The following is a 12500-nucleotide window of genomic DNA, read 5'->3' on the forward strand; positions in this document are numbered from 1 at the left end:
CATTTTTTCGTGCCAAACTCCTTTCTGATGTCATCGATAAAGGTTTTTACCATGGTCACTGAGGAAAAACGTCTGTGGTCGTCGTGTTTGACAAGAGTTTTCGGGTCATCCCTGTATCCGGATGTCCATATCCCTATATACAGACTCGAAACAGATAAATGTTAGGTGGTTAGGTGCTTAGAATGAGAAGGGGAATGTAATGCGAAAAAATAATAAGCAGGCGAATGAAGACTTCAATTTTTCCTCATCCCGAATAAAAGAAAATAAACCGAAAAATCGATAAACAACATAGTTTGAAAAGAAGACTACAAAAAAAAAACTCTTGCCGCAAAAACTAAAACCTTGTACGCGTCAACAAATCGCACGCGCCATAATAATTTGAAACGTCGCACCCGACGTGTCACATGATCATGCGCGCGCAAAGTTCTCCTCAAGGGGGTAGACTGAATGAATTCAAACATCTTTCCCCTAAATCGAAGGTTCATCATAATCACAAATTTCGGCAAAGAATTGATCGACTTGACGGGTCTTTATTTCACCAACAACAACTGCTTTCCTTTCGGGTCGTTGCTCTGGATGAATTCAATTTATGAACTTAAGACATCTCGGTCGGGCTCTGCCACTCCTACCATCAAGCGAGCTTTCTGTATGTCGGCTGACATGGCACTGCAATGGTATTTTAAACGTTAGGGGATTAAATGAGTCGTTTGTTATAACCCAATTTTCGATTTTCATTTTTAACCGACACACAACAACGACCACAGTTTCTAGGAGAAAATAATCCCATTATTAATCTGCTCTACTTTCAGGACAGTCCTTGCCTTTGAAAAAAGTCAAAGGAGGGGATTTATCAAATTTGCTGCCTTTCGATGGCAGTAAAGATCACTTTTCACGACCTGAGTTCCTACCCCGTGGGGATACGTCTCTCAATGAACTGTCAGAGGACCATGAAGTAAGTGGACGAAATTTCATAAACGAGTTTCATGAACAATCAGACGATGATGAACATACTGATCTGGAGGCCGAATGGAACCATGGCGAGGAAAACGAGTTTGATGAACTGTCAGAGGAAGATGAAGAAAGTGCAGAGAACACTAATGGAAACTCGGATGGCGGAAGCGAGTTTCATGGACAATCAGAGGATGATGAAGAAAGTGATCTGGATGCCGAATGGAACCATGGCGAGGAAAACGAGTTTGATGAACTGTCAGAGGAAGATGAAGAAAGTGCAGAGAACACTAATGGAAACTCGGATGGCGGAAGCGAGTTTCATGAACAATCAGAGGATGATGAAGAAAGTGATCTGGATGCCGAATGGAACCATGGCGAGGAAAACGAGTTTGATGAACTGTCAGAGGAAGATGAAGAAAGTGCAGAGAACACTAATGGAAACTCGGATGGCGGAAGCGAGTTTCATGGACAATCAGAGGATGATGAAGAAAGTGATCTGGATGCCGAATGGAACCATGGCGAGGAAAACGAGTTTGATGAACTGTCAGAGGAAGATGAAGAAAGTGCAGAGAACACTAATGGAAACTCGGATGGCGGAAGCGAGTTTCATGGACAATCAGAGGATGATGAAGAAAGTGATCTGGATGCCGAATGGAACCATGGCGAGGAAAACGAGTTTGATGAACTGTCAGAGGAAGATGAAGAAAGTGCAGAGAACACTAATGGAAACTCGGATGGCGGAAGCGAGTTTCATGGACAATCAGAGGATGATGAAGAAAGTGATCTGGATGCCGAATGGAACCATGGCGAGGAAAACGAGTTTGATGAACTGTCAGAGGAAGATGAAGAAAGTGCAGAGAACACTAATGGAAACTCGGATGGCGGAAGCGAGTTTCATGGACAATCAGAGGATGATGAAGAAAGTGATCTGGATGCCGAATGGAACCATGGCGAGGAAAACGAGTTTGATGAACTGTCAGAGGAAGATGAAGAAAGTGCAGAGAACACTAATGGAAACTCGGATGGCGGAAGCGAGTTTCATGGACAATCAGAGGATGATGAAGAAAGTGATCTGGATGCCGAATGGAACCATGGTGAGGAAAACGAGTTTGACGAACTGTCAGAGGAAGATGAAGAAAGTGCAGAGAACACTAATGGAAACTCGGATGGCGGAAGCGAGTTTCATGGACAATCAGAGGATGATGAAGAAAGTGATCTGGATGCCGAATGGAACCATGGTGAGGAAAACGAGTTTGACGAACTGTCAGAGGAAGATGAAGAAAGTGCAGAGAACACTAATGGAAACCCTGATGGCGAAAACGAGTTTCGTGAACAATCAGAGGATGATGAAGAAACGGATCTGGACGCCGAATGGAACCATGGCGAGGAAAACGAGTTTGATGAACTGTCAGAGGAAGATGAAGAAAGTGCAGAGAACATTCATGGGATCCCTGATGGCGAAAACGAGTTTCATGAACAATCAGAGGATGATGAAGAAACTGACCTGGACGCCGAATGGGGCCATGGCAAGGAAAACGAGTTTGACGAACTGTCAGAGGAAGATGAAGAAAGTGCAGAGAACACTAATGGAAACCCTGATGGCGAAAACGAGTTTCGTGAACAATCAGAGGATGATGAAGAAACGGATCTGGACGCCGAATGGAACCATGGCGAGGAAAACGAGTTTGATGAACTGTCAGAGGAAGATGAAGAAAGTGCAGAGAACATTCATGGGATCCCTGATGGCGAAAACGAGTTTCATGAACAATCAGAGGATGACGAAGAAACGGATCTGGACGCCGAATGGAACCATGGCAAGGAAAACGAGTTTGATGAACTGTCAGAGGAAGATGAAGAAAGTGCAGAGAACACTAATGGAAACCCTGACGGTGAAAACGAGTTTCATGAACAATCAGAGGATGACGAAGAACGTGATCTGGATACCGAATGGAACCATGGCGAGGAAAACGAGTTTGATGAACTGTCAGAGGAAGATGAAGAAAGTGAAGGAAACACTCATGGGATCCCTGATGGCGAAAACGAGTTTCATGAACAATCAGAGGAAGAGGAAGCAACTGATCTGGGCGTCGAATGGAACCATGGCGAGTTTGATGTACTGTCAGAGGAAGATGAAAAACGTGCTCTTAATACTGATTGGGACCATGATCATGAAAAAGGAAACGAGTTTCGTGGAGAATATCAAGAGTATCCGCACGAGAAATCTCCGATGGAAAAGGAACAGTTCTCATATCCCGTCAGTGATCACCGCTGGAGTGGCCTAACGTTGGCTCATCGTAATGGACGTGATGTTACTGTTGCAAGAAAGAAAACCAAAAGAAACTTGAGCACTGATAACGAGGACATCCTGGACTCGATTCCTTGGCGTCTCATTGGTTTCGCGATCGGAGCAACATTTCTTATCTTCCTGGCAGTGGCTTTTTTCATATATGCATGGTAGGTTGAAATTTGTATGCATTTCTGGAATTCCCAAAGCGCTATTATTTTCTTCTCAGATGCACGCAACAGTCTCATATTTATTGTCTTATTGTATTCTGGGTAAGACATAAGGAGGAGACTCAACGGAATTCATTAATTAAACCGAGGTTATGTTTTTATTTATATTACTGCAATCAAATTGCTACATTGAATCAGTAATGATACAGTTTTGGAAATTTAAAGGCTTCCCTCACTAGTCATTTATTGTTATCAAATCTCTTAACACGTAAAACTTGGACAAAGGATGCATTTTGCATCCATTGCAAAGGATGCAAAGGATTTTCAGGAATCACGCCACACCCGTTGATGGAGGGCCTTTCGCGCACATTCGTTTTCTTGTGCTAATCAGGCAAAAGAATGGAGAATTAAAGATAATAGATTACCGCAAAAATCACCAAATTTCCTAACTTAAAACGTTATATTAATTTATTTTTATTCAGGCCAATCAGAGTTTACTACGCCTACATGTGTCGACGCATGGATCAAGATGTTGAGTCAGGATACGGAAATGCCGAGCTGTCAAGCATCAGAGTGCAGCCAAATCATCCAGGTGCTTATGCTTTCCAGATGCCAGTTCCAGCTCCTCCTTTGCCAGCATATGGACGCACAGGTACGGCAGTGTATATTGCGTTACCATAACAGAAAAACCCTTGGCTAAAACAAACTCGTGCGAGTTCTGCATCTGCCAAAAGATGAGAGTGAGGGTATTTATCCCTTGAAATGAATTTAACATAAAATATAACTCTCTCAGTTAGCTTTAAGCAGATTCATGAAATTGCTTTGTAATTTTTTTTCCGGCTACAAAAAAGGTACTTTGTATTGAAAGAAAGAGGGTGTCCATGGGGAAGGTAGAACTTACATTCAGCACATTAGAAACTGGGTTATTAAGCCTGTTTTACAGTGCGTCATAATTAATAAGCATAAACATAAGTATAAGCATAACTAAGTTCACCCATGTTGCATAAGCATAAGAGAAGTGACATACGCAAGCGCAGTTTGCTCCGGGAAAAACTCGCTTAGTGCATCAAATTAACATTGAAAGGAGGGGCTAGTTATTGCTGTCAAAGTCATTTAGTTAGCATGAAGTCGGTATCTTAACAAGCACAATACAATTATTTGTTGAAATATGAAACGCTCTTAAATGCTCTAGGTACAGAAAGCATATTGGACTATATTGGCAGCCGACCACTACAAGACGTCCTTGCTGAAGATCGGAAGCGGGATTGGCGCAATGCCGAGCGAAGGCAAATCATCAAACAACAGACATCACAAAGAAGAAACTCGCTCATTGACAGCTTGTCGATTGCAAAAGAGATCATCGACTCTCAGGCAAGAAACAAAGAATATGAACAGAAAGCTTCGGAACGTCGCCACAAGATCCACAAGTACAACAGTTTTCTCATGGAAACCCTTGGTCAGAATAAACGACGCTTGTCCTTTTTGGATGAAGTTAACAATGCTTGTTTAATGATTGCACCAAACTTTGTTGGCACTGACTCAGTGGACAAGGCGAAGGAAACACGTCGTAAGATCAGGAACGAAGTTAGCGGCAGTCGAAGAACATCTTTTCTGGACCAGATTCAAGTGGCACAGTCTGCCATCCAGGGGTACCCCAAGTAAGTGGGCCCACCTTTTTAATTTCTTTATTAATGATCTTGCTATCAGGGACAATGAAATTACCGTAAAGACTCGTGTATAAGCCGCACCCCCAATTTTCAAGCACGATTTTGGAAAAAAAAGAACTCCAAAAAAGCACTCTTGTAAAAAAAAGTTGGTCGTTGGTTCGCAGTTAGCAATAAACTTGACGAAATCTAATGTTGGGTACACTCTTTTTTTTATAAGAATATATTTTATAAGACTATCAGGACTGAAATTTGCGAAATTTTAAACATGTGTTAAGAATAAAGCCAAGGATGAGATTTTGAAAAGGAAAGATATAATTTTGTGTGTTGAAACATCTATAAATACAATACAATTTTATGTTTTTCACTTAACCGTATAAAATTATTCCTTTCTCTGAACGGCGAAACTAGCCAACAAAACGAAAAAACCTGCACTAGCTATAGCGATGCGATGAAGCACGTGTAACGCGATACAGATCTAGATACCAAACACTTGTAATTAATACCCCAATAAATTCTAAAACGGAAATGTCATAAGCTAGAATTAAAGAATAATACAAGAATATTTTCAGCCTAAAATCGAATAATGAATAATGAAATAAGAATATTCAGCCTGGGCCGGAAAAACAACATTCTTATAAAAAAAGAGTGTATTTGCAACGACATTAATAAGTCAATCAACTCTGAAAAATACCTTTTAAAAGCTTCTTTTTAATCAATTTCGCTATTCCCTGTGACTGACATCAGTTGTCTTCATTGCTTAAGTCCACAGTTGAATATTTCCATTAAAAAAAATCAGCTATGAAAACCCATCCATTTTAAACTTTATGTCAAGTGTGTCACGACTTTGTGTAAAGTTCATTCCCTTGAACCAAAAGAAAGATGATGCTGTACACTGTACTTGTTGGTCATTCAGTCAGTTAGCACACTTTAAGTCACGTATTTTGCTTGTTTATTGAGACATGTTCTTCCTCAATGGCCACAAGATAATAATATCAGTTACAGATCGCTGCTTCCTTCATTGTTTATGATAAAAATACTTACTTTATCCTAATTTTCAACGCGAATCCGATTACAAAACGGTTGTGAGAGTGGCTGCTGAATAAACTTAACTTCTAATTAAGGAACATATGATGCTGCTCTAGTGGGTGTTGAAAATAAGAGAATGTGGTGGCATTAGCTCAGTTGAGAAAAGTCAATTGACTACAGTAGGGACATTGAAAGTCTAACGTTATGAGCGTTAGCCCCTTGTCACAGCCATCTGAATTGCGAGGATCACTTTCACTACTGATAAGCTGCAGTGGGCGCGGTCATAGCCGTTGCTGCTGGGTACCCTGTTTTGTACTTTTCGCGCTCACTTGCGTCAAGTGACTATCCTCTTTGACGAAGATGGTGCACTTTTAGTAAAAAATGAACTCAGGAACGCGTCTAACTTTGAGCGTTTTGTCCACTTTGAGAATTAGACTGAGCAGAAAATTGTCCATTTGTCTCTTGTAGAGATCCCTATACGCGCGTTACTAAAAGAGTTGAGTTCAAGAATTGTTTGTAGGGAAAGGAAGACACCTGGAATATCCATCGAGATCCGGCTCGATGGCCGGGACCAATTTAGCGTCCTTTTCTTTTCGTTTATTTGATAATTTGAATCTGTTCCTCGTCTCTTTGCAGAAGCTGTGTATTGGAGATGAGCCAATAAACTTCCAAGTGCTTTGAACATTATTCTACAAGTATCTTTTATCTCACAGACTCATTGAGACCTCTCAGGCTATAAATGTAAAACTTTTCTGGATTTAAACAAAACTGAATCAATTATTTTCTTTTTACGTCGCATAAAGTGTGCTTCAATGGCTGATACGCAAAGTAATATTCTTTTTGTTTTTGTACTGTCTTTAAAAAGACCTTTTATATCTTACTTTGATTGGTATAATTACTTGCCTGTACTTAACCAATCGTCTGCAAGTGATTCAAATATGTGACTTGAGGTACCATTAAAGAAGCAGGATCGTTTTATTTCAGTTAACAAAGGCTTAAGAAAAGACTTTCCTTTTTTCTAAAAATATGTTATTTTCTTGATTCTCTCGGCTGATCATTCAGGCAATTGGAAAAAAAGAAGTTCAAAACTAAATCTATGTGCACGAGTAATTTGATCAAACCTCTTTTCTTAACTAAGGCGATGAAGAAGGAACATTTACCTCAGAGTATACGACTACGGCTTGTTAATATCGTACTTCGGAGTTTCTCTGACTTAAGAAATAAACGAGGTGAAAGCAATAAATGTGGACTGAGATATTTTTCCTCACTCAATGAAATTGCTTGGGGATGTTTTCCCGTTTTTGGATCTAATTACCTTTTCGACGATTGGGACAAGGGCACGGCTCCAAGGCCTCACGGGAAGTGTGCAAGCATAGAAACGAGGTTTAGTAATCTCCATGTGCCCAAATGACGCACGGAAGGAGAGTTAGGTTGCTCCTCTCCTGAGGTTGTCGAGGGTTTTTCTCTGTTGATTTTTCTCCATCATTGAAACTGTTAAGCTGGGCTCGGTGATTAACTATCGCGAGGTAATGCGCACGGTCGCTAAGAATATAGTGAAAGGTTCGTTTAAACTACCTGAAGAAACAAGCAGAGTTTACTCGGTTTTTTTCAGTTAGTTTAAAAGAATCTTTCACCGCATTTCTTTGAGATTTATACTGCCTACACTGGTCCATACGTTGGAGATTCTATCGCTGACAATATGTCTAGCTCACCACTACATCCCCGATTGTCGAAACTCAGCCATTCGGCCACTAAAACGCCTGCTCCTACCAAACCTCGAGGGTCGAATTAAAGTCTCCAGGGAAGCATCAACAAAATCATCGCCTCGTTCAGAATCATTGCCTCCGTCATCATCATCATCATCATCATTGACAGTAAAACTGTCTTCTTGATGCCTATGCTGTAACAAGCCCTTTGCATGACCATGTCACGTGACCTTATCAATCATAAAAGGTGGTCATGGTACAAAAGAGATGCCAGAAACGGAAAAAACGATATAAAAATAGTAAGAATGTCAATTTTGAGGCCACTGACGTTTAAGTGCGTGATTTTGTAGCGCTTCCAAAGTTTGAAAATGTAAAAAAAATGTGTGCTGCCATCCGGCAGTTGTTTTCCGTATAAATCTTAGTTAATGTTTTAATAACAAAGAGGGCAAAATACTGAATGCTGATTGTTCAATGAAGAGGGCATTTTTTTCTTAATTTTGATTGAGAAGAGAGCAAAATTACTCGCTCACGATTGGTCGAGTAACGTGTTTTTTTTTCATGTGAAGAGGGATGTTATTGCGGACATAACTGTGAGGACATGTATATGCAGATTGGAGGACTGGGTACAAGCCATAGCAAGACATGTGAGAGTGCAGTTGGACCGCAACGGCAGTCTCGGTCAGCTTGAAATAATGGCCAAATTGCTGACAGGGCGGAGATTCTTAAACAAAAGTTTAAAACGTGTCCAACTTCGAGTGGATGTCTTTAACCTTCTGAACGAAGAACTCTCCAATATCATTAGCAAGTGCAAAGTGCTATTGTCGCGAATAAAATTGCTATAATACTTAGAGCGCGCACTATTCATAAGCTTAGTGACGTAATTCTTTTTTATTTTAAACGCCGCAAAATCCGCGGGTGACTTGTTAGCCCGCCATTTACTCTCTCTGATTGCCGCCATAATATCACAGTCAATCCAGGGAACAAGTCGCCTGTTTACAACAGTTCTTTTAAGAGAGTTCAACATTGTTTTCCGATTTATCCAATACGATATCGATATCAATAGAGACTTTTTCGAAGTTAACAGTTTGTTGAAGAACCCCAACACTAAGTGATTTCGATCCTCTCTTGCAAAACATAGACATTTGGTCATCCGTTCTTAGAACAAAGGGCGCCTTGTGCGGGTTTCCCGGCTCGACAAAATCGATGTAAAATATTTCCTTGCCAAAATCGAGAATCCTTACTTTTTGCTGCAATCCTCTATTCTAGTCTTGAGACGGATTGTTTTCGCTAGTTCTCTTGCTGTACATTCTGGGGAGATCTCTAGTTTACAATTCTTAGTGTGTATTGGTTTCGGCAATGACAGTTCGTTTATTTGCCTCCGACAGGACAGTACGTATATTGTTGCGCAATAAGCGAGTTCAAAGTTTCAAAAAAGCTGCGCGCGTCGGGGATGAAAGCAAGCATAAAACACCCCAAAAGATTCCCAATGCAAATTCTTGCAGCTATTTACCATAACTAAAAAGACAATTATATGCTTGTTTTTATCCCGACGCGCACATTCCTTTCTTGAAACTGCGAACTGGCTTCTTGTTTTGGTATAAACCACACGAAGGTAAAGGCGAGCGGCCGAAATCCAAGTTATCTTTGGGAGAGTGTCTTAAATGGTAGTAATGTTTTTAACAAATAGAGTAGAGTAGGAGACACTTAATCATCGAGTGTAAACTCTTGGTTTCAGCCTGAATGACGAAGACACTAGGACGAGTGTCGAAACGCTGGGTTTTGAATCGCCATGTTTAATTAGTTTTCTGTACAACCGTAGCCGTGATGGGAAAGATAATTAGTTTATATTTCTTGGTTAACATATTTTATTTCGTTATTCAACGAGCTCTACTACAAATACAAGCATGTTACGAATGAACTAACTGAAGGTCGGTTTATGACAATTCATTTGAATACACCCCAAAACAAGTTTTTGTATGCAACTCTTAATTCTAAGTGGTTTCTGAGAGCCCCTCACAGGGAATATGTACTAGTGTCTGCGATTGCTACGATTAGTAAATGGCTTCGACATTGCGTGCCTCTTCCCCCCCCCCCCCCTCCAATAAGAGGCAGGAGCAAATGAAATCGCGACTTGAACACATTCTTTCCCGCGCTTAAAACAAATTTCATAACATCAATTCCAGTTTTTAATGGCTAAGAGCACTACTTGGGCCTGATTGGTCAGAGTGTAACGACGCACATTTGACGCTGCTCTAAACAGGAAGCTTTTCACCTGTATTGCTTGAACAAAAACGACGAGGCAGTTCAACCGAAGTTGATACCATTCCTTATCCGCGCTACCTTAGATGAAATATTTCACTACATTTAGCACACCATAAAACCTGGTTTTCACTAGCAACTCAAGCATAAGTAGTTTGTGCTAAGTGAAAACGAACGTCGACACAAGCATCAAAATCAACCAACGGCCTCCGCCATTTTGGTTCAAATGCTCGGACGCGGGGAATCTGGAACGAGTGCTTTAATTGGTCAACATAGCAACATTTCGTTGTGCAAGCGAACGCAGACATAAGCGCAACGAAAATGAAAAAAAATTGATCCTTGCGCATGCGCTTGCGTCGCCAGTGAAAATCAGGCTTAACGTTACTTTTCATACTGAACCCGCTAAATACAGAACCCGCTGACCCTATTGTTAGAACTTCTGAATGCAGTATTGAATAATAATGTAAATTCTCCCCCAGCAAGCATCTTTTAGGAGTAAGTTTAAAGCGAACAGTGTTTTTGTCTTCTGTTTAAAAGTTCTTAAAGTGCCCCTCACCCCAAAATATTTTTTTCGCTAAAATGAATCTTTGCACCTGTTCGAAACGCATTGCGTCACTTTTTTCCTTTTTCTAACAAATTCTGCCATTTTATAGGCTTCCAAAGCTGCGAAAATCCAAGCATCTTTTGTTCACGACCGAGTCAGAAGGGGAGTGGGTCTATTCCTGATGTGACGTCACAATCTACTTTGCATGCATGTTTACAAAGAGTTAATGCAATGTAAATCAGTTTGTGACGTCACATCAGGAATAGACCCACTCCCCTTCTGACTCGGTCGTAAACAAAAGATGCTTGGATTTTCGCAACTTTCGAAGCCTATAAAATGGCAGAATTTGTTAGAAAAAGGAAAAAATTGCCGCAATGCGTTTCGAACAGCTGCAAAGATTCATTTTAGCGAAAAAAATATTTTGGGGTGAGGGGCACTTTAAGGGGCAAAAAGGATTTTGGAAACTATCTTTGCATCTAATGCTGAAAGATTACTGTTCTGCAAGTATGCAATTTGTTCTTTATACACTGTGCAGATGATACAAGACATCCCTAATCTTCCAAGGATGAGAATCCTTCACCATCCCACAAAGCATTCACCTCCTCTTGCACTCGGTGATCTGTTTTAATATAAATAAGAAAAACAACACGTTAGTCTGAACCGATGTTAAAAACAGGACCAATATCTGTAACCCAAGAGAAATGCAGGGAGTCAATCAAAGCAGAGATGTAAACAAATGCCGCGACTGGTCTCAAAATTTGCAGGGATCCATGTAAACACCATTGCGATCCGTAACAAAATTTGCACTGTAATGCTTTTACGTGTATGCTAATGCTTTTAACATAAGCTAAAGCAGAGTTAAAGGCGAGAGAAATAGAAATAAATGTGAATTCCCCCTCCCCCCCGAAAAAAATCACGAAAATAGGATTTTCTTTGGAGAAGCTGGAAAAGCAGGAAAAATAGAATATCCTATAAAAAAAGAAAACACAGGGGCAACAGCGACCCGGAAAGATTCCAAAGTGCAGAAAAAGGTATAAACAGTAGTTGTCACAAAGTAGATTCCGGCTTTGCTGGATAATTCATCTGGTTGGATGATCTGTCCAAAAGATACGCAGAAGTTAAGTTTAAACACGGCACAAAGGTACAATGTCCAGAAAACAAACAAAGAAACATCGAGCTATAGACCAAGACTTCTTTTCCTGGGAGGGGTCATTTGACATTGGCAAGAGAATGGACCTGCAGATGTTTCAAATCCAGACTTAATCAAGCAAGAATATACTGTCGTGCCTTTTTTGTGAAGCTACACGCCGAAGGAGCACTATGGTTAAGAAAATATGGTAACGCATCGATGCGAGAAATTTTGTTTTTGGTTATGATGTTATCGCACCCTCCGTATGTCCAACATGAAAGCCAATTACGCGAAATTTCGCAATTTCGGGAAGTTGCACGACAAGTGTACTGCATTTGACACTACGTTTTAGTAAAACATTTTGAAGGCAACCAAATGTCAAGTTAAACATTTTAAAAAAAAAATTCGTACAACGAGGAAAGAAGAGAAAGAGGGGGAGACAAACATTAGGGGATGCTCAACGTGAAGAGAGCGACCGCAGCACGGGAAAACAAGCGAAATATCAGTGACAAGCAGAGAGAGCAAGAAAGAGCACGAATAGAGACGAAATCTTATTGAGGAGCAGCGAAGGAAAGAGCTAGCGCGAGAACGAAAAAACAGGCTGAATAATGACAAGGTAAATCGGCGAAATAAGCAAGAAAGAGCACGGGAAAATAGACTAAAGCCCCAGTAATACGGGCAACATTTTTCGTGCAACTTGTCGCGTAACAATTAATGTTGCGTTGCAAGTTGAGATGGTTTGTTGCGCGTATTACCACCTTGCT

The 12500-nt window shown here is 40.6% G+C and overlaps 3 protein-coding genes across 4 annotated transcripts in view; 2 read left to right on the forward strand and 1 right to left on the reverse strand.

Annotated features, from left to right (window-relative positions):
- Positions 1-3409, forward strand: part of LOC138009688 (serine-aspartate repeat-containing protein I-like) — a 20701-nt gene extending 17292 nt beyond the window's left edge. Inside the window, exon 4 of the mRNA XM_068856728.1 lies at positions 810-3409. Coding sequence (XP_068712829.1) covers positions 810-3409 — 2600 coding nt within the window. The remainder of the gene's footprint in view (positions 1-809) is intronic.
- A 600-nt stretch (positions 3410-4009) lies between these two features.
- Positions 4010-7278, forward strand: LOC138011612 (uncharacterized). Its single transcript, XM_068858693.1, has 3 exons — positions 4010-4057; positions 4598-5063; positions 6735-7278. Exons 1-3 carry the CDS (start codon positions 4015-4017, stop codon positions 6760-6762), a joined length of 537 nt encoding a protein of 178 aa, XP_068714794.1. The 5' UTR covers positions 4010-4014; the 3' UTR covers positions 6763-7278.
- A 2298-nt stretch (positions 7279-9576) lies between these two features.
- The window catches only part of LOC138010392 (paramyosin-like), a 21492-nt gene continuing 18568 nt past the window's right edge, over positions 9577-12500 (reverse strand). For both annotated transcript variants that reach the window (XM_068857342.1, XM_068857343.1), the window contains 2 exons: positions 11045-11226; positions 9577-10602 (listed from right to left, as the gene is read on the reverse strand). In XM_068857342.1, the coding sequence (XP_068713443.1) occupies positions 11159-11226 (68 nt within the window). In that variant the 3' untranslated portion in view covers positions 9577-10602; positions 11045-11158. The remainder of the gene's footprint in view (positions 10603-11044; positions 11227-12500) is intronic.

This window comes from Montipora foliosa, chromosome 7, assembly GCF_036669935.1.
Source record: "Montipora foliosa isolate CH-2021 chromosome 7, ASM3666993v2, whole genome shotgun sequence".
Lineage (NCBI taxonomy): Eukaryota > Metazoa > Cnidaria > Anthozoa > Scleractinia > Acroporidae > Montipora > Montipora foliosa.

What these genes read in the sequence shown, in the direction of transcription:
- LOC138011612 (XM_068858693.1), top strand. Translation starts at nt 4,015, where the DNA reads ATGCCAGTTCCAGCTCCTCCTTTGCCAGCATATGGACGCACAG. An exon ending in GCCAGCATATGGACGCACAG is followed by an intron (nt 4,058 to 4,597) that starts GTACGGCAGTGT and finishes TAAATGCTCTAG; the next exon opens with GTACAGAAAGCATATTGGAC. An exon ending in GCCATCCAGGGGTACCCCAA is followed by an intron (nt 5,064 to 6,734) that starts GTAAGTGGGCCC and finishes GTCTCTTTGCAG; the next exon opens with AAGCTGTGTATTGGAGATGA.